Here is a 23,519-nt window from a genome sequence, read left to right as displayed (position 1 = left end):
TATCATTGATGTTTCTATTTCTCTCTCCCTCTCTGAAATCAATGTATATATAAAGTTACCTGCCCGCCGTGTGCTCCAGTTCAGAAGTTTGCTCTGCTTGCCCCATAGGCCTCTTTTCATAGCCATGGCTGCTATCCCCTTGGTAGTTGTTACCATGAAGAGAGTGGAACCTGGTAAAAGTTTGGTGACTATGAAGTTTGGGTCCACTTGCTTTCTTACTTCCTTAGCAGGCTGCTTAGAGCCAGAGGCCCTTCAGAGATAAGGCCTATGACCGGGAGCTCTGCCTGGGTTTTGAGATAGAGCAACAGGCACTCATTACACACTGTAAGGAATGAGTCAAGTCCTTTGTTTGTCTGGATGACATCTTCTCAATTGTTTCTCCATCTGGGGTTCCCTTTTGTCAAACCCTGAATGATGTGTGTGTGTGTGTGTGTGTGTGTGAAGGGTGGGAGACAGAGTGAAGTGAAACTCAAAGTGGGAGTTGCTGGTTGAGCTCAAGAAAGCGCTCTGGCTTCCTGCTGTCCAATCGGCTGATTGGGTGGACTTACGACCAAGCACATCAAAGTCAAACTCGCAGCAGGCAGGCCGCATGCCTCATTTAAAGGATACAAAATTCAGGTTGGGATGATGAAAAGGTTCTGGAGATGGATAGTGGTGATAGTTGTGCCCTTCTGAGTCCCAGCATTGATGCACCTGACTACTGTTTCACCCAAGGACAGGAGAAGCACCAGACGATCCTGGGGCACATTTCTTTCCATAATATGTGTTTAGTAGCAGGAGGCTTGGACTGAGAAAGGCTAGTCTCCATCTCTATTTCAGTCCTTCTCTCCATGCACCTAATACACAGCAAAGGGATTTATTTATTATAAAGACCCCCTAAAAGGGACCTCTGTTCACCTTGGCCCAGCTTCTATGTAGCAGTTTATATGCTTTTTGTTGCAATTAATGAAATACCCAATTAAAAGTGATTTGTACATGCCTGGCTGGTGTTGCTCAGTGGTTGAGCATGGACCCATGAACTAGGAGGTCATGGTTTGGGTGTGCAGGAGGCAGTCGATCAATGATTCTCTCTCATCATTGATGTTTCTCTCCCTCTCTCCCTCTCCCTTCCTCTTTCTGAAATCAATAAAACAACAATAACAACAAAACATAAAAGTGATTTGTGCAAAAAAACATTTATTTCACTTAACAGGAAGTTATAGGTAGGTGGTTTCAGGATTTATTTTTTTGAAGTAGGTTTTTTTAAAAAAAATTTGTGGTTAAATATGCATAACGAAGCTTAGCATTTTAACTGTACAGTTTAATGGCATTAAGTATATTCACATTGTTGTATAACTATAACTACTATCCATCTCCAGAACCTTTTCATCATCCCCAACTGAATTCTGTATCCTTTAAACAATAACTACCCATTTCCCCCTCCCCCAATCCTCTGCTAACCACTATTTGACTTTCTGTCTCTATCAGTTTAACTATTCTAGGTACCACCTATACATGGAATCATACAGTATTTGTGTCTGGCTTATTTCACTTAGCATAATATTTTCAAGGTTTATTCATGTTATAGCATAGATCAGAATTTCATTCCTTTTTAAGACTGAAAAATATTCCATTGGATATACACCACATTTTGTTTATTCAGTCATCCACTGATGGACATTTGGATTGTTTCCACCTTTTGGCTATTGCTGGAATGATGATGCTATGGACATTAGTGTACAAATACCTATTTGAGTCTTTGCTTTCAGTTCTTTTGGCTATAACTCAGAAATGGAATTGCTGGATCATTCAATAATTCTATGTTTAATTTTTTGAGGAACCACCATACTGTTTTCCACAGTGGCTGCACCATCTTACATTCTCACTAGCATTGCACAAGGGTTCCAGTGTGTCTCCATCTCCTCGCCAACACTTCTTTCGTTTCTTTTAACAAAGGTCATCCTAATGGGTGTGAAGTGGTGCCTCATTGTGGTTTTGATATCCATTTCCATAATTATTAGTATATACATTTCCATAGCTATTTGTATGTGTTCTTTGGAGAAATTTATGTTCTGTAAATCCTTTGCCCATTTTTAAATGTCTTTTTGTTTTGTTTTGTTTTTGCTGTTGAGTTGTAGCAATTCTTTATATATTCTGGATATTAACCCCTCATAAGGTATATGATTTGCAAATATTTTCTCCCATTCTGTCGTTTGCTTTTTTACTCTGTTGAGAGTATCCTTGGATGCACAAAAGTTTTTAACTTTGATAAAGACCAACTTAACTGTTTTCTCTTTTGTTGCCTATGTTTTTGGTGTCATATCCAAGAAATTATTGCCCAAATCCAATGTCATAAAGCTTTTACCCCTTTGTTTTCTTATGAGATTTGTAGAGTTTTAGTTCTTATGTTTAGGTCTTCAATCTATTTTGAGTTAATTTTTGTATCTGGTATAAGGTAAGGGACCAGTTGTATTATTATGCTTGCTTAGGTTTATTTGTGGGCTCTTGATTTTCAGGTTCTTTTATCCTTTGGCTCCATCAGCCTATGTATGTTAGGCTTTTGCCTCATTGTCACACAGTTGGCACCTCAGTGCCACATATCATATCCTATAACCATATTCCAAGGCAAGATTCAAAGATGTGTAAGTGTGTGCATCTCTCTTTTTTTAATCAGGAATATCAGGAATATTTCCCGAGAGTCCCCTGGCCCCAGCAGATTCCCTTAACAATGTTTTTGCTGAAGCCAGTTTGTACCTGCTTGTGGAAACAGATTATTACATTTTCTAGAATTCTGTGAGCTGGTTGTTGAATACCACCACCCTTGAAATTGCCATGGTGGGAACATTTATAACATGAGACTTGGCAAACACTACAAATCAGGACTCCCCCCACCCCAGGAGACTGGTTTATTAGCACACTCTTGCCTGTAAGTCTTTCTACCCATAACTGGATGATGTGGCCACTCCTAGCTTAGGGAAGTCATAGAAATGAGTATTTGTCAATTTTGGTCTCTCTTAAGGGAAACAGACTTTGCTAGCAAGCAAGGAGAGTGGGAGTTAGGGAAGCAACTACGGTGTTTGTCACTAATGGCTCCCAAGGGTGGGAACTTTTGGAACTCACTTAAAAGGATGTCTTTGAAATGTCTCAGAGGACAGAGTGCTATGGGCTCAGTGGTAGGATGGACAGAGCTCTAGCAGTTGACATAGTAATTACAGTAAGGGGTGGGGAGCCAGGGCAGGCTTTCTGAACCAGATCAGGGCACCTGGTAAAGTCAGAGCCTCAGCAACTTTCTGTGACCACAATGTGAGGCTGTCTTGACACAGAGACTGTGAATAGCCAGTGGACTATAGTCATGAGGCTTGGGTACTGATGGGAGGGGAGGAGCCCAGTGGGGCTACAACAGCAGCAGGGGTCTTAGAGGGTAGTAGAAGTGTTCCCTGAAGAAGAGCCAACAAAGGAAGGCCTGCTCTCCTTGGCCAAGAACTCCTTGCTGATCAGGCCATGGATGGCCATGATCTTGAGGAGTCCATGGCGAAACTTCTGACCAATGAAGGCGTAGATGAGGGGATTGAGGCAGCTGTGAAGGAAGCCTAGAATCTCGGTGGCATCCAGGGCCCGACCAATGTTGTTTCGGCGACCACAGCTATCCTTGATCATCCCGATCCTCAGAAGGGTGTCTGACAACAGGACCAGGTTGTAGGGCAGCCAGCAGAGCAGGAAGACGAGCACGACAGCAAAGATGACCCGCATGGCCCGGTGCTTCTGCCCCATGTGGGCCTGAAACAGTGTGCGCAGGGTGAACCCATAGCAGAACAGCATGACCAGCAGTGGGAAGAGGAAGCCAATGGTCTGGGGCAGGGCCCGCATCACTGTGCGCCATTTTGTTGTATTGGCACCTAGATCCTCGTAGCAGACTGGGCCAGAATTAGGCGGGTAGACGGCCCTGCGGAAGACAAAGACGGGCAGGGACAGGATCAGAGATAGAGCCCAGATGCCTAAGCATATGAACTTGACCCAGTGCCGCTTCAGAGTCAGAGTGCGTGTGGCATGAACAATGGCCAGGTAGCGGTCCACGCTAATGCAGGCCAGTAGTAGAATTCCACTGTAGAAGTTGACTTCCTTCAGGAGTGAGACCATCTTGCACAGGGGTGTGCCAAAGATCCAGCCTGTTGCCTTGGCGGCAGCCCAGATAGGCAAGGTCAGGGCGAAGAGCAGGTCGGCAATAGCCAGGTTCAGCAGGTAGACGTCAGTGACAGAACGGTTGACATGGCTGTATAAGACAACCAGCATCACCAGGGAGTTTCCCAGAAGGCTTAGCAAGAAGACCAGGGCATAGATGGCCACCAGAGCATACTTGTTGATATCCAGAGATTCTGGCTGACATGGGACAGAGTTTGGCGAAATGGGTATGTCAGAGTAACTGTAATTTTCGAAATCGTCCCAGGTGTAATTATCCGGAAGTTCTTTTAAAATTATGTATGCCATATTTGTAGCCTAGAGAAGAGAGATGAGTGTTAATGCATAATAAAGTCTTTCCAGATTCTAGCCTTTCTGCTCATGAAGCTTGGGTAGGATTTTTTGCATTGACTTGTATATTACATGAAAGTAAATTTCACTTCAGGAAATAGTAGGGGCACTAACTCTAACATTCTGAGGCACATTTAGTTATAAGCTGTACGTTTCATGAAAAGAGTATAGTTCCCTTCAAAGTTAGAGAGAGGTTCTTAAGTAGAGTGGTCACTTTTCATGACCTTGCCATCACTCAAATCACTGTGGAAACTTTTCTTTTGATAATATCTACCAAGCCTATTTTCTTGGATAACTTCAGTGGTGAGCATCCCTGATTGTGGAGACTGAGTTTAATGTCAGAAACATGAGGTGCTATTCAGTTCTCAATGTGGGGGATTAAGCAGGCAATCCAATTGAGTTTAACTGTAAACTTTGAGAATAATCCCTTTGTCCAACTTTCTGTAAGTTATTTTAAAAGGAGTGTTCTAGGAGCTCCAGTGGCGCAATCGGTTAGTGCGCGGTACTTATAAAAGGAGTGTTCTAGAAAAACTGAGTGGTAGCAGCATAATGTTTCGGGATCCTTGAGCCAGAAGCAAGTTTACTCATTTAGCATGTTCCAGCATTGTTCTTTTGGGAGGCAGGAGGTCTTCTCTGAGCATATTTGTATAGTTTGTAAAAACATATTAAAAGTCATAAGCAGGTGGTTGACTGACTGATTCTCCAAGTAGGTGGGAATGTAACAGATTATCGTGGGAGCTCTGGACAGTCCTATTCTGCCATGCAGGGGGCCAGAGAAAGCCAGGATGCTCCCAGAATAAGGAGAAGGGGCGGCAAGAGGCAGAGAAGGCAGATAGAGACATACTATCCTTGTTTTGGTGGCTTCCCAGTCCTGGTGGGGACCCTTCTTGTCCTGCCAGTGCATACCTTCATCCATTCCTAACTCCCCAGCACACCCAAACAAACCCATTTCTGTTGATTCTGCCCTTGTTACAGGATCAGTGGAGAGCTTGCTTCTGGGGAAGCTTTAGCCTCTCTAAAATATTATCCCAGTTTTCAAAGAGGAAATGAACTAAAGTAAACCAGCTACTAAATTGACTTTCTTTTGAACCACAAACTACATCACCATTGTGCCATTTTTTTATTATAAGCTATGAGCATCCTGTGACCATATGCAAGTCTCTAACCCACCTCCAAATGGAACCCAGTGTTAAAGAGAAAGACATAAAATAAAATTATGGTGTTGTACACTCTAAATGGGTGACTTTAATGGTATGTTAATTATGTCTCAATTTAAAAAAGATTAACCAAAGATGTATAGCCTTACAAAGCAAATACAAATCAACATCATCAACATCATCGACAACAAAACTAGGAAGTTTTTTGCTTTAGCAGAAGAAAGCCTGTTATTGTCCATCATTTGTAGCAAAGAAGAAAGCTTAGTGATGTTAAGAGAAATTGGAAAAATAATGCCCCTTTCTCCTAGAGTGATGGAATTCTTAGTCTTCACCTTTCTGAGAAGGTATTACTTTCTCCCCTAACTGATGGGGGCCAGATAAATTGCCTTCTCAGCACATGGAGACCATAGATAGAGCAGATTCAATCAGCCCATGAATGTAGAAAGATGTGATGATAAAGATGAAGTGAGTGAGGTGGTAGGGGGAAGAGGCAGATAATAAGAGCTGGTTTGGCCAGTGTTGTCAGCAAGACTTGAGAGAAATTACTGGCTCTGTAGTCCCTTGATCAAAAGCAAGTTTGCTCAGAGCCCCAGGGTTAAGTCCAGTTTACTTATGAGGTCAAGGGTGACTCACCTCTGTGAGCAGATGATCAGAGATGTGCTTAAGGGAACAAATGACCTAGGAGAAGACCCACCTTTGAGAGAGACTAATCATTGGTGGGTGCAGAGAGCTTGTGCCTGCAGAGAGAAGAACCCCACATCTATGCTCCTCAGTTGTGAGAAGGCAGGGCCGGGGCAGCTGCAGAAACTTCCCTATGAGAAGAGGCAGCAACAGGCAAACATGCTTCATTGATTGTTAGAGGCAGAAATAGAATATTGGGGACCAGCTACAATTATAAGAAATATTAATCATGCTCTGTTAACCATGGGGGTTCTATTCTGATTAGAGAAAGCACATTCTAAAATACCAATGGCATATTTCACAGACCTAGAACAAACTCTCCAAAAATTTATATGGAATAAAAAAAAAGACCCTGAAATAGCCATAGCAATCCTGAGAAAGAACAAAGTTGGAGGGATCACAATACCAGATATCAAGCTATCTTACAAAGCCACTGTTCTCAAAACTGCCTGGTACTGGCACAAGAACAGACATATCGACCAATGGAACAGAACAGAGAACCCAGAAATCGACCCAAGCCATTATGCTCAATTAATATCTGACAAAGGAGGCAAGAGCATACAATGGAGTTAAGACAGTCTCTTCAATAAATGGTGTTGGGAAAATTGGACAGATACATGCAAAAAAATGAAACTAGACCACAAACTTACACCATACACAAAAATAAACTCAAAATGAATAAAAGACTTAAACGTAAGAACATAAAAATCTTAGAAGAATCCATAGGCAGCAAAATATCAGAGAAAGCACGTTCTAACCTCGCTGAGAGCTATACACCTTGGGACATGGGAGCTAACATCGGAATATAGTCCATCCTCCTTTCCCAAGAACTGCCTATCATTATGGAAAGATTTACAGCCTCCAGGCCGAAATACTCTAACCCAGGAGGTGCCTGTTCTTTACAACCCCCACCCCACCCCTATCTGGTCCTGGGATGCCCGGAGGCACCCACCCTCCTGCAATCCCTGCCCCAGCCTGCATGACTTGTAACCTGTAATGATTGTTCTGTGCCTACTTTCCATGCCTGTAATTCCTACTTCCCCACGTAATCTCTGCCCCCTTACCCAATATAAGCAGCTAATTTATGATGGAGTGCAGAGCAGATTTTTGTGGATGACCTGCTGCTCTCCCATTCTGCCGGCATTATTGGAATAAACACTCATATACGATTCAACCCTGTCTCTGCTTAATTGGATGAAGTAGTGGCAGGCAGCCAGGACTCCTTGGTTGTCCTGTTATAAGATGAGCCCTCATTCTAAAGAATCTGGTGCTCGGCTGTGCTGAGGCCAGGCTGCAGGTATATGGGTGAGCTCCACTCCCATGCAAGTCAGGACATAAGTAGAGATTTCAGAAAGGAGAAGCAGGCCACCCGGCCAGGGCCATGACCTCCAGGCAGTGGCCAGGTGTGGGGGTGGGGATAAGTGGAGGGGGGTGGAGAGAATGTTTTGTTGTTTGTTTGTTTTGTAACCAATCCCTAGAGGTGATGTTTTGGCTGTTAAAGGGAGAAACTAAGGAAAGGAAGATAGGGAGATGACACTTGAGGTCTACTTTGTGTCTCACATGTACATGATCTCCCTTGATTGTTACAAATAGATATGATTAAGCCCCTATTTAACCGTAAGAAGACAGACACAGTGAGGCTCAGAGACCAGTCTGTGGTCCCAGAGCCTAGAAGTTCTGCAGCCAAAATTCCAACTAGGTGCAAATGGCCCCCTCCTCATTTTCAGTCTGCAGACCTGCTTCTTAAAAAAAAAAAAAAAAAAAAATCACACCTCTGAGCTTTAGGATCAGAGGAGGCCAAATGCAACTTTCTTCATTTACCCCAAATTCAGGTTCTTCCGATACCAGCCCCCTTCCACCATGTCCCCTAAGCTCTACCTCAATGAGATAAAAGTTCTGTATCTGAGAGTGGGTGCCATATCTGCCCTCCACCCCATGTCAGCCCCTTGGATGTGTCTCCCAAAAAGATTGGTGATGACAGTGCCAAGGCAACAGGTGATTGGAAGGGCTTGAGGATAACATTGTAACTGACCATTCAGAACAGACAGACCCAGCTTGAAGTGGTAGCTCTGCCTCTGCCCTGACCACCAAAGCCCTCTAGGAACCTCCAAGAGACAGAAACAGAAAAACATCAATCCAGTGGAAATATCACTTTGGATGAGATTGTCAATATTGCCTGACAGATATGGCACCAATCTTTAGCTAGAGAACTCTCTGGAACCATTAAAGAGATCCGGGGACTGCCCAGTCTGTGGGCTGCCATGTCGATGGCCATTACCCTTATACAGAATAGATGACATCAACTGTAGTATGTCTGATAGAATACCCAGCTAGTTAAGAACTACACAGGATCATTTGACAACAACAACAACAACAACAACAAAGTCATAGGTCACATATTAAATATATTTGTAAGTTAAATTCTTGAGATATTATTAGCCAACCTGTGTATAGTTCACTCCCATTGTTTGATGTCTGTACATTGCTTTCTTTGCTATTCCTTAAGCCCAGAATGAAAGAAACAGCCCTTTTAGGAATGATAAACCAAACTCCCTGGAACTGGCTGGCCCTTCCTGATCATGCAGTCATATTCTTGGTGACCTAGCAGGAGATTCTCTTTCAGCAAAATTGCCAGCTCCTTAATGACTCACGGTAGTTCAGAAAAAACATGGATGGGATGATTCTAGTTTATTTCATGAGAATGCTATAGAATGAGGACTTTGTAAGATTCCAAACATTTATAGCAATCTTTTTAACAACAGCAACAAAAGTCTGTCATTTTAATACAATTCCAGTATTTTTATCTCTATAAATATCATTCCATATATTTGCATTTAATATATGGGAGGAGGGACTCTACAGTGTCTGGTCCTTTCTCACACCACTTTTGGCCAAAGCAGAGAGAGAGAGCTGGCTGAGTTGGGAAGGGAAGGGGGTGGGAATTGAGTTGCCTTAAGTGGTTGTTGGAGAGAGGTGTAGGGGAGAGGGGCAGAAGCCCTCTTTTTGAAGACAGGGTAGCCTAAAGAGAGAGAATAAAGAGACCTAGGGGTGTGGGTGAGACCCACCAAGAGTAGGGAAAGATGCCTGGAATAAATGGGAAGCTGGTGTCCAGGGAGACAGAGAACAGAGACATTCTGAATGGTGGGAGGGGTGAGTGTCCCAAGACTTACCAGGATTCTGGGCTTTTCACCTGTAGGACACCTCCGAAGAGCAGATGTGCCTGACTGCAAGGGTGGTGGTAATGAGAACACAGTGGAGGAAGTGAGTGGTGGATGAGATTGCTCAATTGTGGGGTGGAGTCCTGGAGGGTGAAGGGTACTCTTGATGACGTGAATATTTAAATCCCAGGTCAGATCTTTGATCACTAGACATTTTATGGACTGGTAGGGTTCATACTGGGAAAGGACCTACGGCATTTCCTAGACAATCTTTCCTTTTCACAGATGAAGAGACAGACCCACACAAAGGAAGTGGTTTCCCCAGGACTGCACAGATTTCTCTCATCTTTCTCCCCAACTTCTTTTTGTTTCTCCTCACCCGAGGATAATTTCCTGTTGATTTTTAGAGATAGTGGAAGGGAGGGGGAGAGACAGAGAGGCAGAGAGAGAAACATCAATGTGAGAAAGACACATCCATTGGTTGCCTCCTGCATGTGCTCAGACCAGGGCCAGGGATGGAGCTTGCAACTGAGATATGTCCCCTTGACCAGAATTGAACCTGGGACCCTTCAATCCACAGGCAGGCTGATGCTTTATCCACTGACCAAACCAGCTAGGGCAGATTTCTCTCATCTGTGCCCTGATCTCAGCAGCCTCTGTTCTGTCTGACTCTCTCCACACTCTAGCTGCCTCAGGCTTTGCTGGGCTTACTATCTAGCAGCACTACCTTTCTTAAACATCTTTCATACCTGAAAGAACAGCTCATTAAGACAAAGGAGATGGAACAAGTTTCTGGAGAGTCAGGTAGCTTTTTTCCTTGGACCTAATGCCCCCTGTCTCCATCCCATTTACCTCAGGAATCTTTAAAGCCTCACAGATTCCTTCTCTATGCCACATCCCTTTGAGAACCCCTAGCCCCAAACACCTTTTCTTGTCTTTCACTTCACTCCCCAAACATCTGCTTTGACCATGAGCCCCTCTTAGGTCATTGCTCTTCGTTCTTGGCTTGTATACTTGGGATTGGGTCTGTAGCAGCTATCAGCTTTGGAGCCAAAACCATCTAATTTGGAAAAGGAAGCTTTTTGGTAAAAGTTAAAATCCCATCCAAGTCCTAACACATTTTTGAAAACAGTGTTGAGTGACACTAAGAATATATTTTGCCACAGTTGCTATTGATTGCAATTGAAAGGATAAATACAGGCAGAGTAGTGAACATAAATTCACCACTCCTTCCTAAGCTCACGCCTAGCAACCTCAATCCCTCCACCACTCCTTACGCCAGTCTCTCGCCCAGTGCATGCTCAGAGCCTGTGGCCAACTCACCCAAGCTGCCTACCCCAAGGAAAGAACCTTTGAGTCCCACTGTTTAGCAAACTTTCTTTGTCACATCTTTCTTTCCCATGTTAGAGAAGAATGCAATGACTTCTGGTCAGGTGATGCTAACATCAGGCAGAAGCTTGTTACACACAGAGAGAAGAGGGTGGGAGTGGTGGTTAAGAACTCTGCTAGCTGAGCAACTCCTGGCATATGACCTTTCCTTTCCGAGTCCCAGTTTACTCCTCTGTAAAATGAGGCTGAGGATGGAATGAGAGATTACTGGAAAAGCACTTAAGACAGATATAAAACATGGTATTTGCATTTATTGTTGTGATCATTATTATTGAAATAGTTTGTCAAGTAACAGCATGCTGTCTCTCCCGTTACATCCCCAAGCAAGGGAAAGCAGCTAGTCCACTGTCCAGGCTGACTTCAAGGCACATCTCACCCGGATAACAGTCATCACACTAGCTGTACTGTTTAGTGCCTCTGAGGGTCTAGTTTCTGAAAAAAGTGCTTTTCAGAATCTGTATTATTTAATCCTCATGACAACATGCGCTTCCTGAATGAGGAAACTAAGACTTTAGGACTTAGGCAACTCACCTAGAATGACACAGATGAACTGGGTGTTAAGCAGTTTTAAAGACTTTTTTTTTTAACCTGACCCCAAATTGTATATTCTGTCCACTATCACAAGGGGCTATATCTCAGCCTGAGGTTTCTGAACTCCATTAGGTACCTCCCTGTCCTAGACAACTGAGTATGAAAGGCATAGAAAAAAGAGCCCAGATTTGACAGTTCCCAACCGGCCCACTTCTTGATTTTCATTCGGTTGATTTCATTTCCACTGAGCCCACCGCATGCATGTTGATGGTGGGGTGAATAAAGAACCAGCTTCCAATCCTGGCTCTGCTGTGAATGGTCAGCGTGAGCTTGGACAAGTCATTTGTCTCTGAGCCTTGATGTGGTTCATTGGAAAATGAGGATATTGTTCTAGATCTGCATGGCCCAAAATGATGGCTACTAGCCACAGGTGGTTACTTACATTTAAATTAATTAAAAAAAAATTAGTTCCTCAGTCACATGAGCCACATTTAAGTGCTCGGGAGCCACATGTGACCAGTGGCTATCATACTGGATAGTGCAGATGGAGAATATTTCTGTTTTTCTCTATTAGCAGAAAGTTCTTTTGTACTGTGCTGTCTGGCAAAGACAGTTACCTTTAGCTCTAAGGGTCTGCAGTTCATCACCTCAGTTCTCAGGGGACCCAGACTGAAGTTTCCAAGTCCCTTCCATCAGAAATATGTCCCCAGCAGTTCTAAGACTGAACAGCCCACTTACCTGCTGTTGCTGCTATGGCTGCTGTTGTTACTGAAGTGATTTCGGTACTTCCGCTGTGACTCAGGGCTCGGTAGCAGTCAGGGCTGTTGGACAGGAAAAAAGTGAATCAGAATTTATGGGGACACTTCTGAGGCAAGGCTGCCAAGGGGGAAATCTGAGAGGCCCACCAGGGGAGGTGTTCCCACAGAGGACCAATAGGTCTGTCCTAGGACTCTGGCTCCAGGCCAAGGCTCCACCAGGAGATTCTGGGGATGTGAGCGCTGGGGACGTTCACACCTTCCTGCCTAATGGCTTCTGGAGGGGACTGCCAGTCTGAAGGTGTAGGTTTGCCCTAGTCCAACTCTGACTCTGTGCCTTTTAAATCTTCACTTCCTTCTATAAAAGGAAGGGGCAGGCAATCCCAGACTCCAGCTGACAGACTTGCCTGAACTCGCCAGGCACTTTGTTCCTTTCTTCTAGGGTCAGCATGAGCAGTGTCCCTCCTCTCTTTCTGATGAATTCCTGCACCTGGCTGTGGGACCCACTGCCTCTCACATCCTGGAGGATCCTGCCTCCTGGTGCTTTTCCCTTCAACCACCTTCTTTATGTCTTTCTCTCCTTTCCTCTGTACTAGGCTCCCTTTAGGTACCGCTCCCCTATGCCCTCCTTTTCACAAGTAAACTTCTTGACAAAGCAGCTGTGTGCACTTGGCTGCCTCTTGTTCACTGCTCAACCCACTGAAACTAGCTTCCTTCCCACCGCTCTGCTGAAACAGCTTTTGCCAGGGTTACCAATGACCTCTGGGTTACTGAACCCAACAGCCCCTTTCTTAAATAAGACTGCTTTAATGTTATAAAAATGAAGCATGCATATTGTCAAGAATATAGGTGATACAAAAGCCTATAAAGTAAAACTTGAAAGATTCCCTTCCATTCCTCTGTTCACTCATATTTGCCTTTCCCCAGACTTCCCCATGCAGATACAAACATGTTTTCTTTCTTTCCTTCCTTAATAAAAATATAACGTATTTAACTATTTATATTTTCTGCAGCTTAACAATGTATCATGGCCCGGCCGGCATGACTCAGTGGTTGAGCGTTGACCTATGAACCAGGAGGTCCCGGTTCGATTCCCGATTCCCGGTCTGGGCACATGCCCAGATTGTGGGCTCGATTCCCAGTGTGGTGCGTGCAGGAGGCAGCAGATCAATGATTCTCTTTCATCATTTATGTTTCTATCTTTCTCTCCCTCTCCCTTCCTCTCTGAAATCAATAAAAATATATTAAAGAAAAAAGAATGTATCATGGACCTATTCCTCATCATTACATAGAGATCCATCTCACTCTTTTTAATGACAACATAGTGGTTCATGGTATGTATGTATCATGATTTATATAATGATTATCTTATAGATGGATACTTAGCTTCTTCCTGTGAGCATCTTTGGGAATGTTTCGGTAGCTTAAGTATAATTTTGCTGGCTCATATCTGGGGATGTGTAAATTCTTTATTTTTTTTGAATTCTCACATGAAGGTATGTTCTGTTTTATTTATTTGGTGAAATGGTTACTGTTCAAGTGCTATCTTATTTGATCTCTGCATCACTTAATCCCACTGACCCCGTTCTCTTCTTTCTCCTGAACCTCTCTTAGTTTCATTTGTTACTTTATTCTCAATTCATTCCTGAAATCAGATGTTCCTCTTCTCTACCTGCTCTCTCTAGGCCAGCCCACCTCCTTCCTTGGCTTTGGCGACCACCCAATTCGTCAGTGTCTCTCATACCTGTAATTCCCAACCTCTCTTTGAAGCTCTCTCCTCAGCTCAAACTCTTACGTGCACTTACCTCATAAAATCTCCCCTAAGGTTCCACAGATGCTGCAAACTCACACGTGCTTCTCCTCCAGAGCTCCCTCTCATCCATGCCCGTCCGCACGTCTCACACTCCCCTCCCTCTTTCTCTCCTTAGCATCTCTTAGTTATCTTCTCCTCACCATCTTCCCTGGCAGGGTTAGGCAACACTTCATTCTCCCTGAAGCTACTGCAATAGTCAGGTGATAGTCCAGGCTGCATGGCTCAGCAGTTGAGTGTTGACCGATGAACCAGGAGGTCATGGTTCGACTCCTGGTCAGGGTACATATATGCCTGGGTTGTGGGCTTGATCCCCAGTGTGGGATGTGCAGGAAGCAGCCGATCAATAATTCTCTCATCATTGATGTTTCCAGCTCTCTCTCCCTTTCTCTTCCTCTCTCTGAAATCAATAAAAATATATTAAAAAATAGTCGGGCAATAACTGTGGATTCCACAGCCGGGCTGTTTGAGTTAGGATACCAGCCATGTCACTTACTGGTTGTAGACCTTGGGCAAATATTTAATCTCACCAGGTCTCAGTTTCATCAACTGTACTAGGGGGATAATGAGGACACCTACTGTCCTGTGGATTCAATGAGTCTACATGTGTGAAGCACTTAAAATGGTGCTTGGTAGTGTTGGCTGTTGCTGTTGCTTCTACTGCTACTACCACTATTCTCCTAAGTGCTCTCTGCCTCAAGTCTTCCCCCTCAATTCATCCTCCACTCTGCTACCAGAATGATCTCTCTAAATTAAGGACCCCCCATTACCCTCAGCGTAAAAAGCCTGTCTTGTGTACCCGGTGCTCCTGCATCTGATCCCTGTGTGCTTCTCCAGTCTCATTTCAGGCCACACCCCCATGAACCCTTAACTTCAGCCACAGGGAACTACTTGTACTTCCCCTAGGAACTATTCTGGTTCCTCCTCAGGGACTGGAATGCATTTCCCTCTCCTGGCATGCTCTTTCCCACCCTCTAGGTCTGGCCAACTCCCCCTTTCCTTTCAAATCCAGCCCAGTGGTCACCTCCATGGACAGCACACCTGGGTTTCCTCTATCATGTCTTCAATTACAAGGCTTTGTAATCATCTGTTTGGCTGCTTCTGACTCCCCACTGTGAGGTTTGTGAAAGCAGGTATAATCCTATATAATAAAAGGCTAATATGCAAATAGACCGAATGGCGGAACAACTGAACAACCGAACAACTGGTCACTATGATGTGCGCTGACCACCAGGGTGTGCATGCGGAACATGGTGGGCATCAGCTGCAGCGGGATGGTGGATCAGGTGAGCAGGGGCACCAGACCATGGCGGCTAAGCCATCAGTTGGACATCCCCTGAGGGCTCCCAGAATGCAAGAGGGTGCAGGTCGGGCTGAAGGATGCCCCCCTCCCCGCCCTGAGTGCACAAATTTCTTGCACCGCACTTCTAGTTAAAGAAATAATTGTCACCCGGGGCACCCCCAGCCTGTGACACAGAAGACCCTCTGGGGAGTAGTGTTAAGCTAGAGGCTGGTTCCCAGCATTGTCCTCCATCACTCTCAACCAGGGGGACTTTTCTCCCATTCTTGGCCCCTAATTTCCTCCTGATGAGTTCTCATCCAGGAGCATCTTGCTTCTGCTTTGAACTTAGGCTTTTCTGCTAGGTCTTCTCTACCCCATTAGTTCACCAGGCAGGTCTGAACTCCATGCTCTAATAGAAGTATCTGAGCAAGTGTGACCTCTAGGAAGGCATGCTGATTCTTTTGACCTAATTGCGCTGGGAGTCCCAGCTCTGCCCGCCTCAACCCTTCCCTCCCTCTATTCCCTGACCCTCCCCCACCCACCTTGTTGGTGACTCTGCTAAGGAGAAGTTCTCATCAGCTCTCCAGGGCAGGAACTGCTGTTGCAAAACTGTTGCTCCACAAGATGGTAATGGGATGCAACTCTAGGTGGCCCTGACCCCAAGAGGTGGCCCACAGGCTCTGGTCAGAGCCACAGAGTTGCCCAACTGGTGCAGAGGCTGTGGCAGTCCTGTGAGGCCGGGGACAGCCTGCATGCCTGCTCAGGGCAAGAGAGTCTGCCCTGTTACAGAGTGGGGTCCATGGTTCTTCAGAAACAGTATTTTCGGAAACACCACAAATGGGTGCCCAGTGAATGAAACGAGTTGTGTAAAACTTCTTGGACAGTCAGAGGATATAACTTGTACCACAGAGCTACACGAATCCTTAACTGTCTTTATTAAAGTCTAGTGAGTGAGCACTGCACAGAGTCACCTAGACTTAGCCCCTCCCTCTAGCCTCACAACTTGGAACTGTTTACTTCACCACAGTGGTTGGAAGGGAAGAACAGAGAGGCCCAAGTTCCATGTCTGTGTCTCTTCTCCTGCCCCCCAAACCAAATGCCCTGGGGAGCAGCTGGGACGCCCACACCCTGCTGGTGGGATGGTACAACATATAATCTTTATGGGAAATAACTCAGCAGTTTCTTAAACATATACCTGCCATATGACCTGACCATTTCATTCTTAGGTATTAACCCATGAGAAATACAGGCATATGTCTACACAAAGATTCGATGATTATAGGAAACTGATCTGTAATAGCTTCAAATTAGAAACAACCCAAATGTCTGGCAACAGGTAACTGTGTGAACAGATGGTGCTATATCCAGGCAGTGGAATACTACTCAACAGTAAATAAAGGAACTGTGAGTATGAACAACAATGTGTATGAATCTCAAAATAATTATGCTGAGCGAAAGAAGGCAGACCATATGATTCCATTTATATAAAATTCTAGGAAATGCAAACTGGTCTTTAGTGAAGGCAGGTAAGTGGTTATCTGGGGGTGGGACAAAGGGAGGGGGATGGAGAGATTCCAAAGGGCAGGAGAAAACTTTGGCACTAATGGATGTATTCATTATTTTGAATATGGTGGTGACTTCATGGGTATAAATTAAAGCAAAAACTCATCAAATTGTACAATTTATGTGAAGTGTGTTGTATGTTAGTAGTGCCTCAGGAAAGATGTTAAAAACAAAGTGGGACAAAAACAGAGCCCGAAGCAGACTCCAGACAGGTAGCTCCTGAGGACCGGAGACAGTGCAGTGTGGTGAAGGGCAGTCTGGGTGAGCAGGGAGTGTGGAGGAGAAAGTCAAGGCCATTGGGTCTTATTCTTAGTCAAGGATGATCTGAAGCCAAAGGGACTTTAGAGTGGATGACGCCTGACTTCCTCACATTACAGAAGAGCTTGCAGAGCTGAGTCGCCCTGCTCATCAGTGGGAGATGCAGGGCTTGAGCCATCTCCTGACTGCCAGCCTGGTCCTTTCCACTCTCCACGCCACAGTCTGGCTCCTCAAGTGCCGTCTGCCTAAATCACCAAGTTCTGGAAGGTAGTACTGGTCAGATCATAGGTCCTGAAAGTGCTGAGGGAGGGGAGGGTGGAATGGATGGCCAGTCCTGGGCGGGTCTTGGTTAGACAACCTGGGCTTCTCCTTTCTGGGCACAGGGTGGGCAGCGGCGCTCTTGCTTCTTATAATCCAGAGAGCAGGCATGGCAAACCAGGCCTCCACACAGCCTGGGAGCAAAGGTGGAAAGAGTGGGGAGCACATGGGTGTGTATAGGGAAGGGGGTCATGGGGTTTGAGCATCTTTAAGTCCAACTGTCTGTCTCTCATTTCCTAGCAGAACTGCCCTGGCTCTGTCCCAGGAGGCCTCCCCTTTCCCAAAGGGTGACCCAATGCTCCACTCCTCTAGGGTCCTCTAATTCCAAATGGCAGGTTCTCCCGATGGCCCACTTCCCTCTCTCCTGCTGCTTGTCCTGCCACTGTGTTCCCAGAGGGAGGCCGGGGGAGCAGCTTCCACTGTACACGAAATCTCTTCCCAGATGAGAAGCCCATTAATCAGTCTATTCTCAGAAAGGTTGCACCATTCCATCTTCCAGATGCCCTTCCTGTTTGACCTTTCTCTGTTGTTCTCGTTCATGTCTCTGCTAAGTTCTGGGTAATATGAGTGGCCAGCTTTAAGTAGCCTTTCATAGATGCCCAGTTCCTGTGTCCCTCCCTTCCCCGGAGTGGGCAGGGGACCGTGGGCTGGTGGAAACTGGGCTGTCCCACCCATTACCTGCATGGATACCGCCGAGACAGCCGGCCAAAGAGCTTGCTACAGCTGACACAGCACCCAGGGGCCACGGAAGAGAGTTGCTGCACCTTCTGCCACAGGTTGTCCTTCTCTCTGATGGGTAGATGGGGGGGGGGGGGGGGAGAGAGAGAGAGAGAGAGAGAGAGAGAGAGAGAGAGAGAGGAGAGAGAGATGAAGACCGTGAGAGACTCACACACCTAAGAGTGAGACTCCCGTCTTTCGAAGACTGGATGGATGGTGACAGGTCCCCGTGGCCCATCATAACCTTAACCCACTATTGAAGAACCGGTTCACAGCCTGCCTCCTCGGAGGAAGCTCCCGGAGAGGGAGACAGAGACACATGGAGAAGTAGAGAGACAAATGCAGTGGGAGAAAGACACAGGGAGTAAGATGCAGAGACAGACAGGGACCGAGACACAGACAAAGAGGGAGAGACAAATATAGAGAAAGATGGAGAGAAAGAGACATAGCGATGGCGAGAGAGAGAGAGAGAGAGAGAGAGAGAGAGAGAGAGAGAGAGAAAGAAATGAAGACAGTGAGAGACTCACACACCTAAGAGTGAGACTCCAGTCTTTCGAAGACTGGATGGATGGTGACAGGTCCCCGTGGCCCATCATAACCTTAACCCACTATTGAAGAACCTGTTCACAGCCTGCCTCCTTGGAAGAGTGCTCCCTGATAGTAGAGGGCCCCGGGCTTTCTTGCTCCAGACTCCTATAGCATATAACGCCTATGATCTTTTATTTGGCACTTGGTACAAACTGCTTTGGAGTTATAGATGTTTATGCCCCCTCCCCCCAATAAAAACAACCAAAAAAACACAAAACCTATCTTCATTGTTGTTGTTGTTTTTTTAAAGGATGTGTTAAGAAGATGGGTGGTTTTGCCTGGTTAGTGTGGCTCGGTGGTTGAGTGTTAACCTATGAACCAGGAGGTCATGGTTTGATTCCCAGTCAGGGCACATGCCCGAGTTGCAACTTGATCCCCGGGGTTGGTGTGTGTGTGTGTGTGTGTAGGAGGCAGCCGATCAATGATTCTCTCTCATCATTTATGTTTTTATCTCTCCCTCTCCCTTCTTCTCTGAAACCAATAAAAATCAAAAGAAAGAAAGAAAGCAAGCAAGAAAGAGAGAAAGAAAGAGGGTTGTTTTAAATTTTTATCAGAATGATACATGCCCATGATGTAAAAATTGAACAGCACAGACAATAGACACTTTCCCATTCTCTGTGGCAAACCACTTACATCTTTTAGCTCTTTCTCCTGATAGTACTTTCATATTTAATTAACATGCTCATATCCCTCCTTCTTGCTCTTTCAAGAGAGAACGTCTTCTATAGAGCTCCTTACCTTGATGTCAGAGGACAGCTTATGATCATTTTCATTAAATCCTCATCCTTCCTCCCCATGTAGTTATATCCCTGTTTTTGGTTCCTCTATTGGTTACTACTGGACTTCTACTGAATAGTCTCACACATTTATTTCTCACTCATTCTATTAACTATAGGTAGCATCTTAGGATTGCCATTCTGTAATACAATGATGCCAGCATCCCTTTTTCCTCCCACCTCCTAACTTGTCATCTATTCCTGCAATGTCCAGTAGGATAGCCATCAGCCACCTGTGGCTTTGTAAATTTATATGTAAGTTAATTAAAATAGAATAAAATGAAAACTTTATTTCCTCAGTCACACCAGTCACATTTGAAGTACTCAATCACTATATGCGATTAGTAGCTACCATATTGGGCAGGACAGATATAGAACACTTCCATCTTCATAGAAGGTTCTATTGAATTCTGTTCTATAATATTGTTTAGGTGGTAACATTTATGTTTGTTGTATAATTATAATCATTTTTTGGGCTTTGCCTTTAGGTGAAAAAATCAGTGACTAGTATTTATATTATTAGACAATATGTAAGCATATTGCTTCAAGCAGAGTTTTGTTCTATAATATTTCCCTTCTTGGGAATTTGTTGTTTTTCTAGGACTTTCTAATTGCCTTTCTTTTACAGAGTTTTATTTTATTTTTCAAAATTACATTTATTAAGGTGATATTGGTTAATACAATTATATAAGCTTCTAGTGAACAATTCTATGAGACATCATCTGTATATTGCACTGTGTCTAATTGCCTTTCTTTGTTCCTTGCATAATTTGCCTTATCATAGCCTAATTATTATTTTTATTATTTTAAATATATTTTTATTGATTTCAGAGAGCAAGGGATAGGGAGAGAGATATAGAAACATCAATGATAGAGAATCATTGACTGTCTGCCTCCTGCATGACCCATACTGGGGATCTAGCCTGCAACCTGGTCATGTGTCCTGATCGGGAATCGAACCATCCTCTCCTGGCTTCATAGGTCGATGCTCAACCACTGAGCCACACTGGCCAGACTAGCCTACTTATTCTTGCCCACCCCAATTCTTCATATCAGGTATTTTGCTGATTCTCTTTCTCCCCTGAGACCTTCCTCCTGGGCCTGCAATACTTCTGCTACAGCCTGGACTGACTGCTTCCCGGCCTTGCTGCCCACTAGTCATGTTGGGAATTCCCTTTTGTTCTCTCCTGGCCTAGAGCTACTGTCTCCTGAATTCCACATCTTCTCCTTTCTTGGCTTGCTTCCTTGTTTTTCTGGGACACATCCTGAATTATCTTCTTATGAAAGGCTGTGTGGGAGGTGACTTTTCTGTGATCTGTCTGTCTGAAAATGTGTTTTCATCTATCACCTTCCCCACATGCTCCATAGTTTAGCTGGACATAGAATTCTAGGGCAAAACTCAGCTTTTTTCAAAACTTAAAAGTATTACACCATTGACTCTTAAAATTTGTTGTGTTCTACTTCTTTCATAAGTGGCCTGTCTTTTAGGATAGTCTTCCTATCTTTGTTTTACTGAAATTTCACAATGATATATCTAGATGTGCCCACCCCCCTTTTCATTCATTGTGCTGATCACTCAATGAAATCTTTAAGATCTATGTCCATTAGAACTGGGAAAGTCTCTCATATTTTTATCTGATAGTCTTCTCTATTTTCTTCTCTCTCTCTCCCTCTCTCTCCCTCTCTCTCTCTCTGGAATTCCTTTCAGTTGGAGAAGATATTGGAACTCCTGGATTGATTCTTTATGTCTCTAAATATTTCTCTCATATGTCCCATCTCTCTATGCTTTTTATTCTACTTTCTGAGAGATTGACTCATCTTTCTCTTCCAATCCTAGTGAATTGAGAAAAATTTCAGTGATATTTTAATTTCCAAGAATGTTTCTAATCTTTGGGTGGTTGCTTTTCACAGCCTCTTGTTTCATGGGAGATGGAACTTTCTTTGTTTATCTTTGTCTCTCTCTTCATGTTCTAGACTGACTCAAATGCTTACGAAAGCTTGGTTGCCATTTCACATTTAAGAAGAGGCAGTAAAGCTGCTGGAGCTCCAAGTAATGGGTTGGGGTGGTTGACTCGGGCTTCCCTTTAGGAGGCACTGGGCTGGGAGGTACCTGCCACACGGATCTCTCAAAAGCCAGAACACACTGCTCTTTTATTTGGGGCATCTAACTTTCTCCAGATAAGGACCTTTGAATTATTTGCTTGGCAGATAAGCCCCTCAACTGTTGGGTGTTGTGCAGTTGGGGAGGCAGGCAGAAAGCAGGAGGTGTACATTAGTCTTTCTATCCACGTCTTCAGTTAATTTCCCTGATTTCTGCACCTCATCTCACTTCTGCCGTATGTGTTCCTGGTGTCTCTGGGCCCTGAAGTTCTAACTGGGCTTCTCCATCCATTTTTTGGCTTCTGGAAATTAGCTGGACTCTCTCATCTCTGGTTGGCTCCTCCACCTTTCTCTCTGTTGGTAGTTTTATTCTTTCACAATCATTTTAGTGAGATCTGAGGATGGAGAATAGATGATGTGTGGTTGGTCTAGCTTGAGGCACAAGTCAACCTCCTTGGCTCCTCTCCCCTCCCCCCACTTTTTACTTAGGGCCATATCTCCCAAAATGCTTATGCAAGGGACATTGTCCTATATAATAAAAGACTAATGTGCAAATTGTCCCCTCGACTGGGAGTTTGACCAGGAGTTTAACTAGGGGGTGGGGCTGACTGGCCAACGGCCCACGGTCCCTCCCACTGGCCAGCCCCCAGTGAATTTTAGGCAATTTTCTGTGTTTCCTTTTTTTTATTCTGCTGTCAAGATGCTCAGAGCTAAGTTTTAATCCTACTCTGAACACTTTGGGAGTATATATTTTTCTTCTACCATGAAATTTTCTATTTTCCTTTAATAATCATATATCTCGCTCTATATGTACCTTTTATTGTTAGAGAACTTAAATTCTTTTGTGAGATATATAGCTAAATTTTTATATACTCCTTCCACCCAGTTGACAGTTCCTTGGAGGAGATCACTCCTTACATTTTTTTGTTTGTTCTTTTCAGGTTCATCTCTCCTTTTCTCACCTTTAATATCACTTGGATTTTGTGCAAGAGGATTTAGACTTAGATGATCTTGCAGAGTTCCAATTCTAATGGAACCTGAGCGTAGTGGTCTCTTACTTCCTGAACTGCGTAAAGGATGACACACCTGTGAATTATCTCCCCACTAGACCAAAGAGCAGAGACCAGGCTTTACACATCTCCATCCCTCAGTGAGCTTAGCAGCTTGGAATTGATTCTGGTGAGCTCAGCCTTTGGAACCTAGGACAGCTGACCCGGACAGGCCCACAGGCTCAGTGATCTGAGGAAGTCCAGTAGGCAGGCTGATGTAGGACATGCGATTACCTCTTGGTTAACCTGCCCCTTCTCCCAATTTCTTCTCAGCCCATGGTTCCTTTCCTTCTCCTAACTTTAGTAGGTATGTATATATGTGGGCTGGGTTGGGGGGGAGGGCATGCCTTAGAGTCAGAGGACTCTATGCAGTTTATATGCTGTGTGTCCTTGGTGGCCAAGTCAGCCTCTCTGACCCTCAGTTTGTAAAATGGTAATAATAGCAGGGCGTTGCTAAAAAAAAAAAAAAGGAAATGAATTAGTATATACAAAAGGCCCAGAATCCTGCTTGGTAGTTGTTAGTGGAGCAGAATTTTCATTCCCCAGCCTCTATATCCCATACCATTTCCCATTTGCATCCCTGCCCACTGTCCCCCACTTACTGAATCAGTTCCAGCACCCGCCTCTTCATGGCATGGATCAGGTCCCGCTGCCCTGCAAGCTCCTCCTCATACATGGCGTCCCTCCTTTCAGCCTCCTGCTGCCTCTGCTCCAGCGCTGCCTGCAGCCCGGCCCGCTCTTCCTGACACCTGGGTACAAAGGGAAGACTGAGTTCTGAGGAGAAAAGCTCAGCTTTGACTGAGCTAGGCTGGGCCTCTGTCTGCCAGAGAGCCCTAGAGGAACTGGTGGTGTCCCCTGAAGTTGAAGTCCACCTCTCCCCC

At 44.7% G+C, this 23,519-nt stretch overlaps 2 protein-coding genes across 10 annotated transcripts in view; both read right to left on the bottom strand.

Annotated features, from left to right (window-relative positions):
• Positions 1-1,156: 1,156 nt before the first annotated feature.
• Positions 1,157-12,246, bottom strand: CXCR2 (C-X-C motif chemokine receptor 2). 4 transcript variants are annotated; one of them, XM_023761179.1, is made up of 2 exons: positions 12,161-12,246; positions 1,157-4,473 (listed from the first exon to the last, which is right to left on the bottom strand). In XM_023761179.1, the coding sequence occupies exon 2, from the start codon at positions 4,462-4,464 to the stop codon at positions 3,394-3,396; it is 1,071 nt and encodes a 356-aa protein (XP_023616947.1). In that variant the 5' UTR covers positions 4,465-4,473; positions 12,161-12,246; the 3' UTR covers positions 1,157-3,393. The 4 variants fall into 4 exon arrangements, with proteins under 4 accessions (XP_023616947.1, XP_023616934.1, XP_023616953.1 ...); XM_023761166.1 differs by lacking the exon at positions 12,161-12,246 and adding an exon at positions 12,040-12,153; XM_023761185.1 differs by lacking the exon at positions 12,161-12,246 and adding an exon at positions 9,515-9,748.
• RUFY4 (RUN and FYVE domain containing 4) overlaps positions 9,874-23,519 on the bottom strand; it is a 31,213-nt gene continuing 17,567 nt past the window's right edge. For 5 of the 6 annotated variants that reach the window (XM_023761140.1, XM_023761163.1, XM_023761144.1 and 2 more), the window contains 3 exons: positions 23,241-23,387; positions 18,087-18,197; positions 16,935-17,542 (listed from right to left, as the gene is read on the bottom strand). In XM_023761140.1, the coding sequence (XP_023616908.1) occupies positions 17,440-17,542; positions 18,087-18,197; positions 23,241-23,387 (361 nt within the window). In that variant the 3' untranslated portion in view covers positions 16,935-17,439. Of the gene's footprint in view, positions 9,896-12,160; positions 12,244-16,934; positions 17,543-18,086; positions 18,198-23,240; positions 23,388-23,519 lie in introns of those variants that run through there. The other variant, XM_023761159.1, reaches the window with a different exon arrangement.

Source organism: Myotis lucifugus, unplaced genomic scaffold (assembly GCF_000147115.1).
Source record: "Myotis lucifugus unplaced genomic scaffold, Myoluc2.0 scaffold_3, whole genome shotgun sequence".
Classification (NCBI taxonomy): domain Eukaryota; kingdom Metazoa; phylum Chordata; class Mammalia; order Chiroptera; family Vespertilionidae; genus Myotis; species Myotis lucifugus.
Note: the sequence above shows the minus strand (reverse complement) of the source record. Positions and strands in the feature narration are given on the sequence as shown.

Bases quoted from the DNA above. Each gene is read 5' to 3' on its own strand.
- CXCR2 (XM_023761166.1), bottom strand. From the start codon at position 12,066: ATGAACTGCAGACCCTTAGAGCTAAAG. The intron at 4,474-12,039 runs GTAACTGTCTTT...TCTCTTCTCTAG, and splicing joins GCAGACCCTTAGAGCTAAAG to GCTACAAATATGGCATACAT.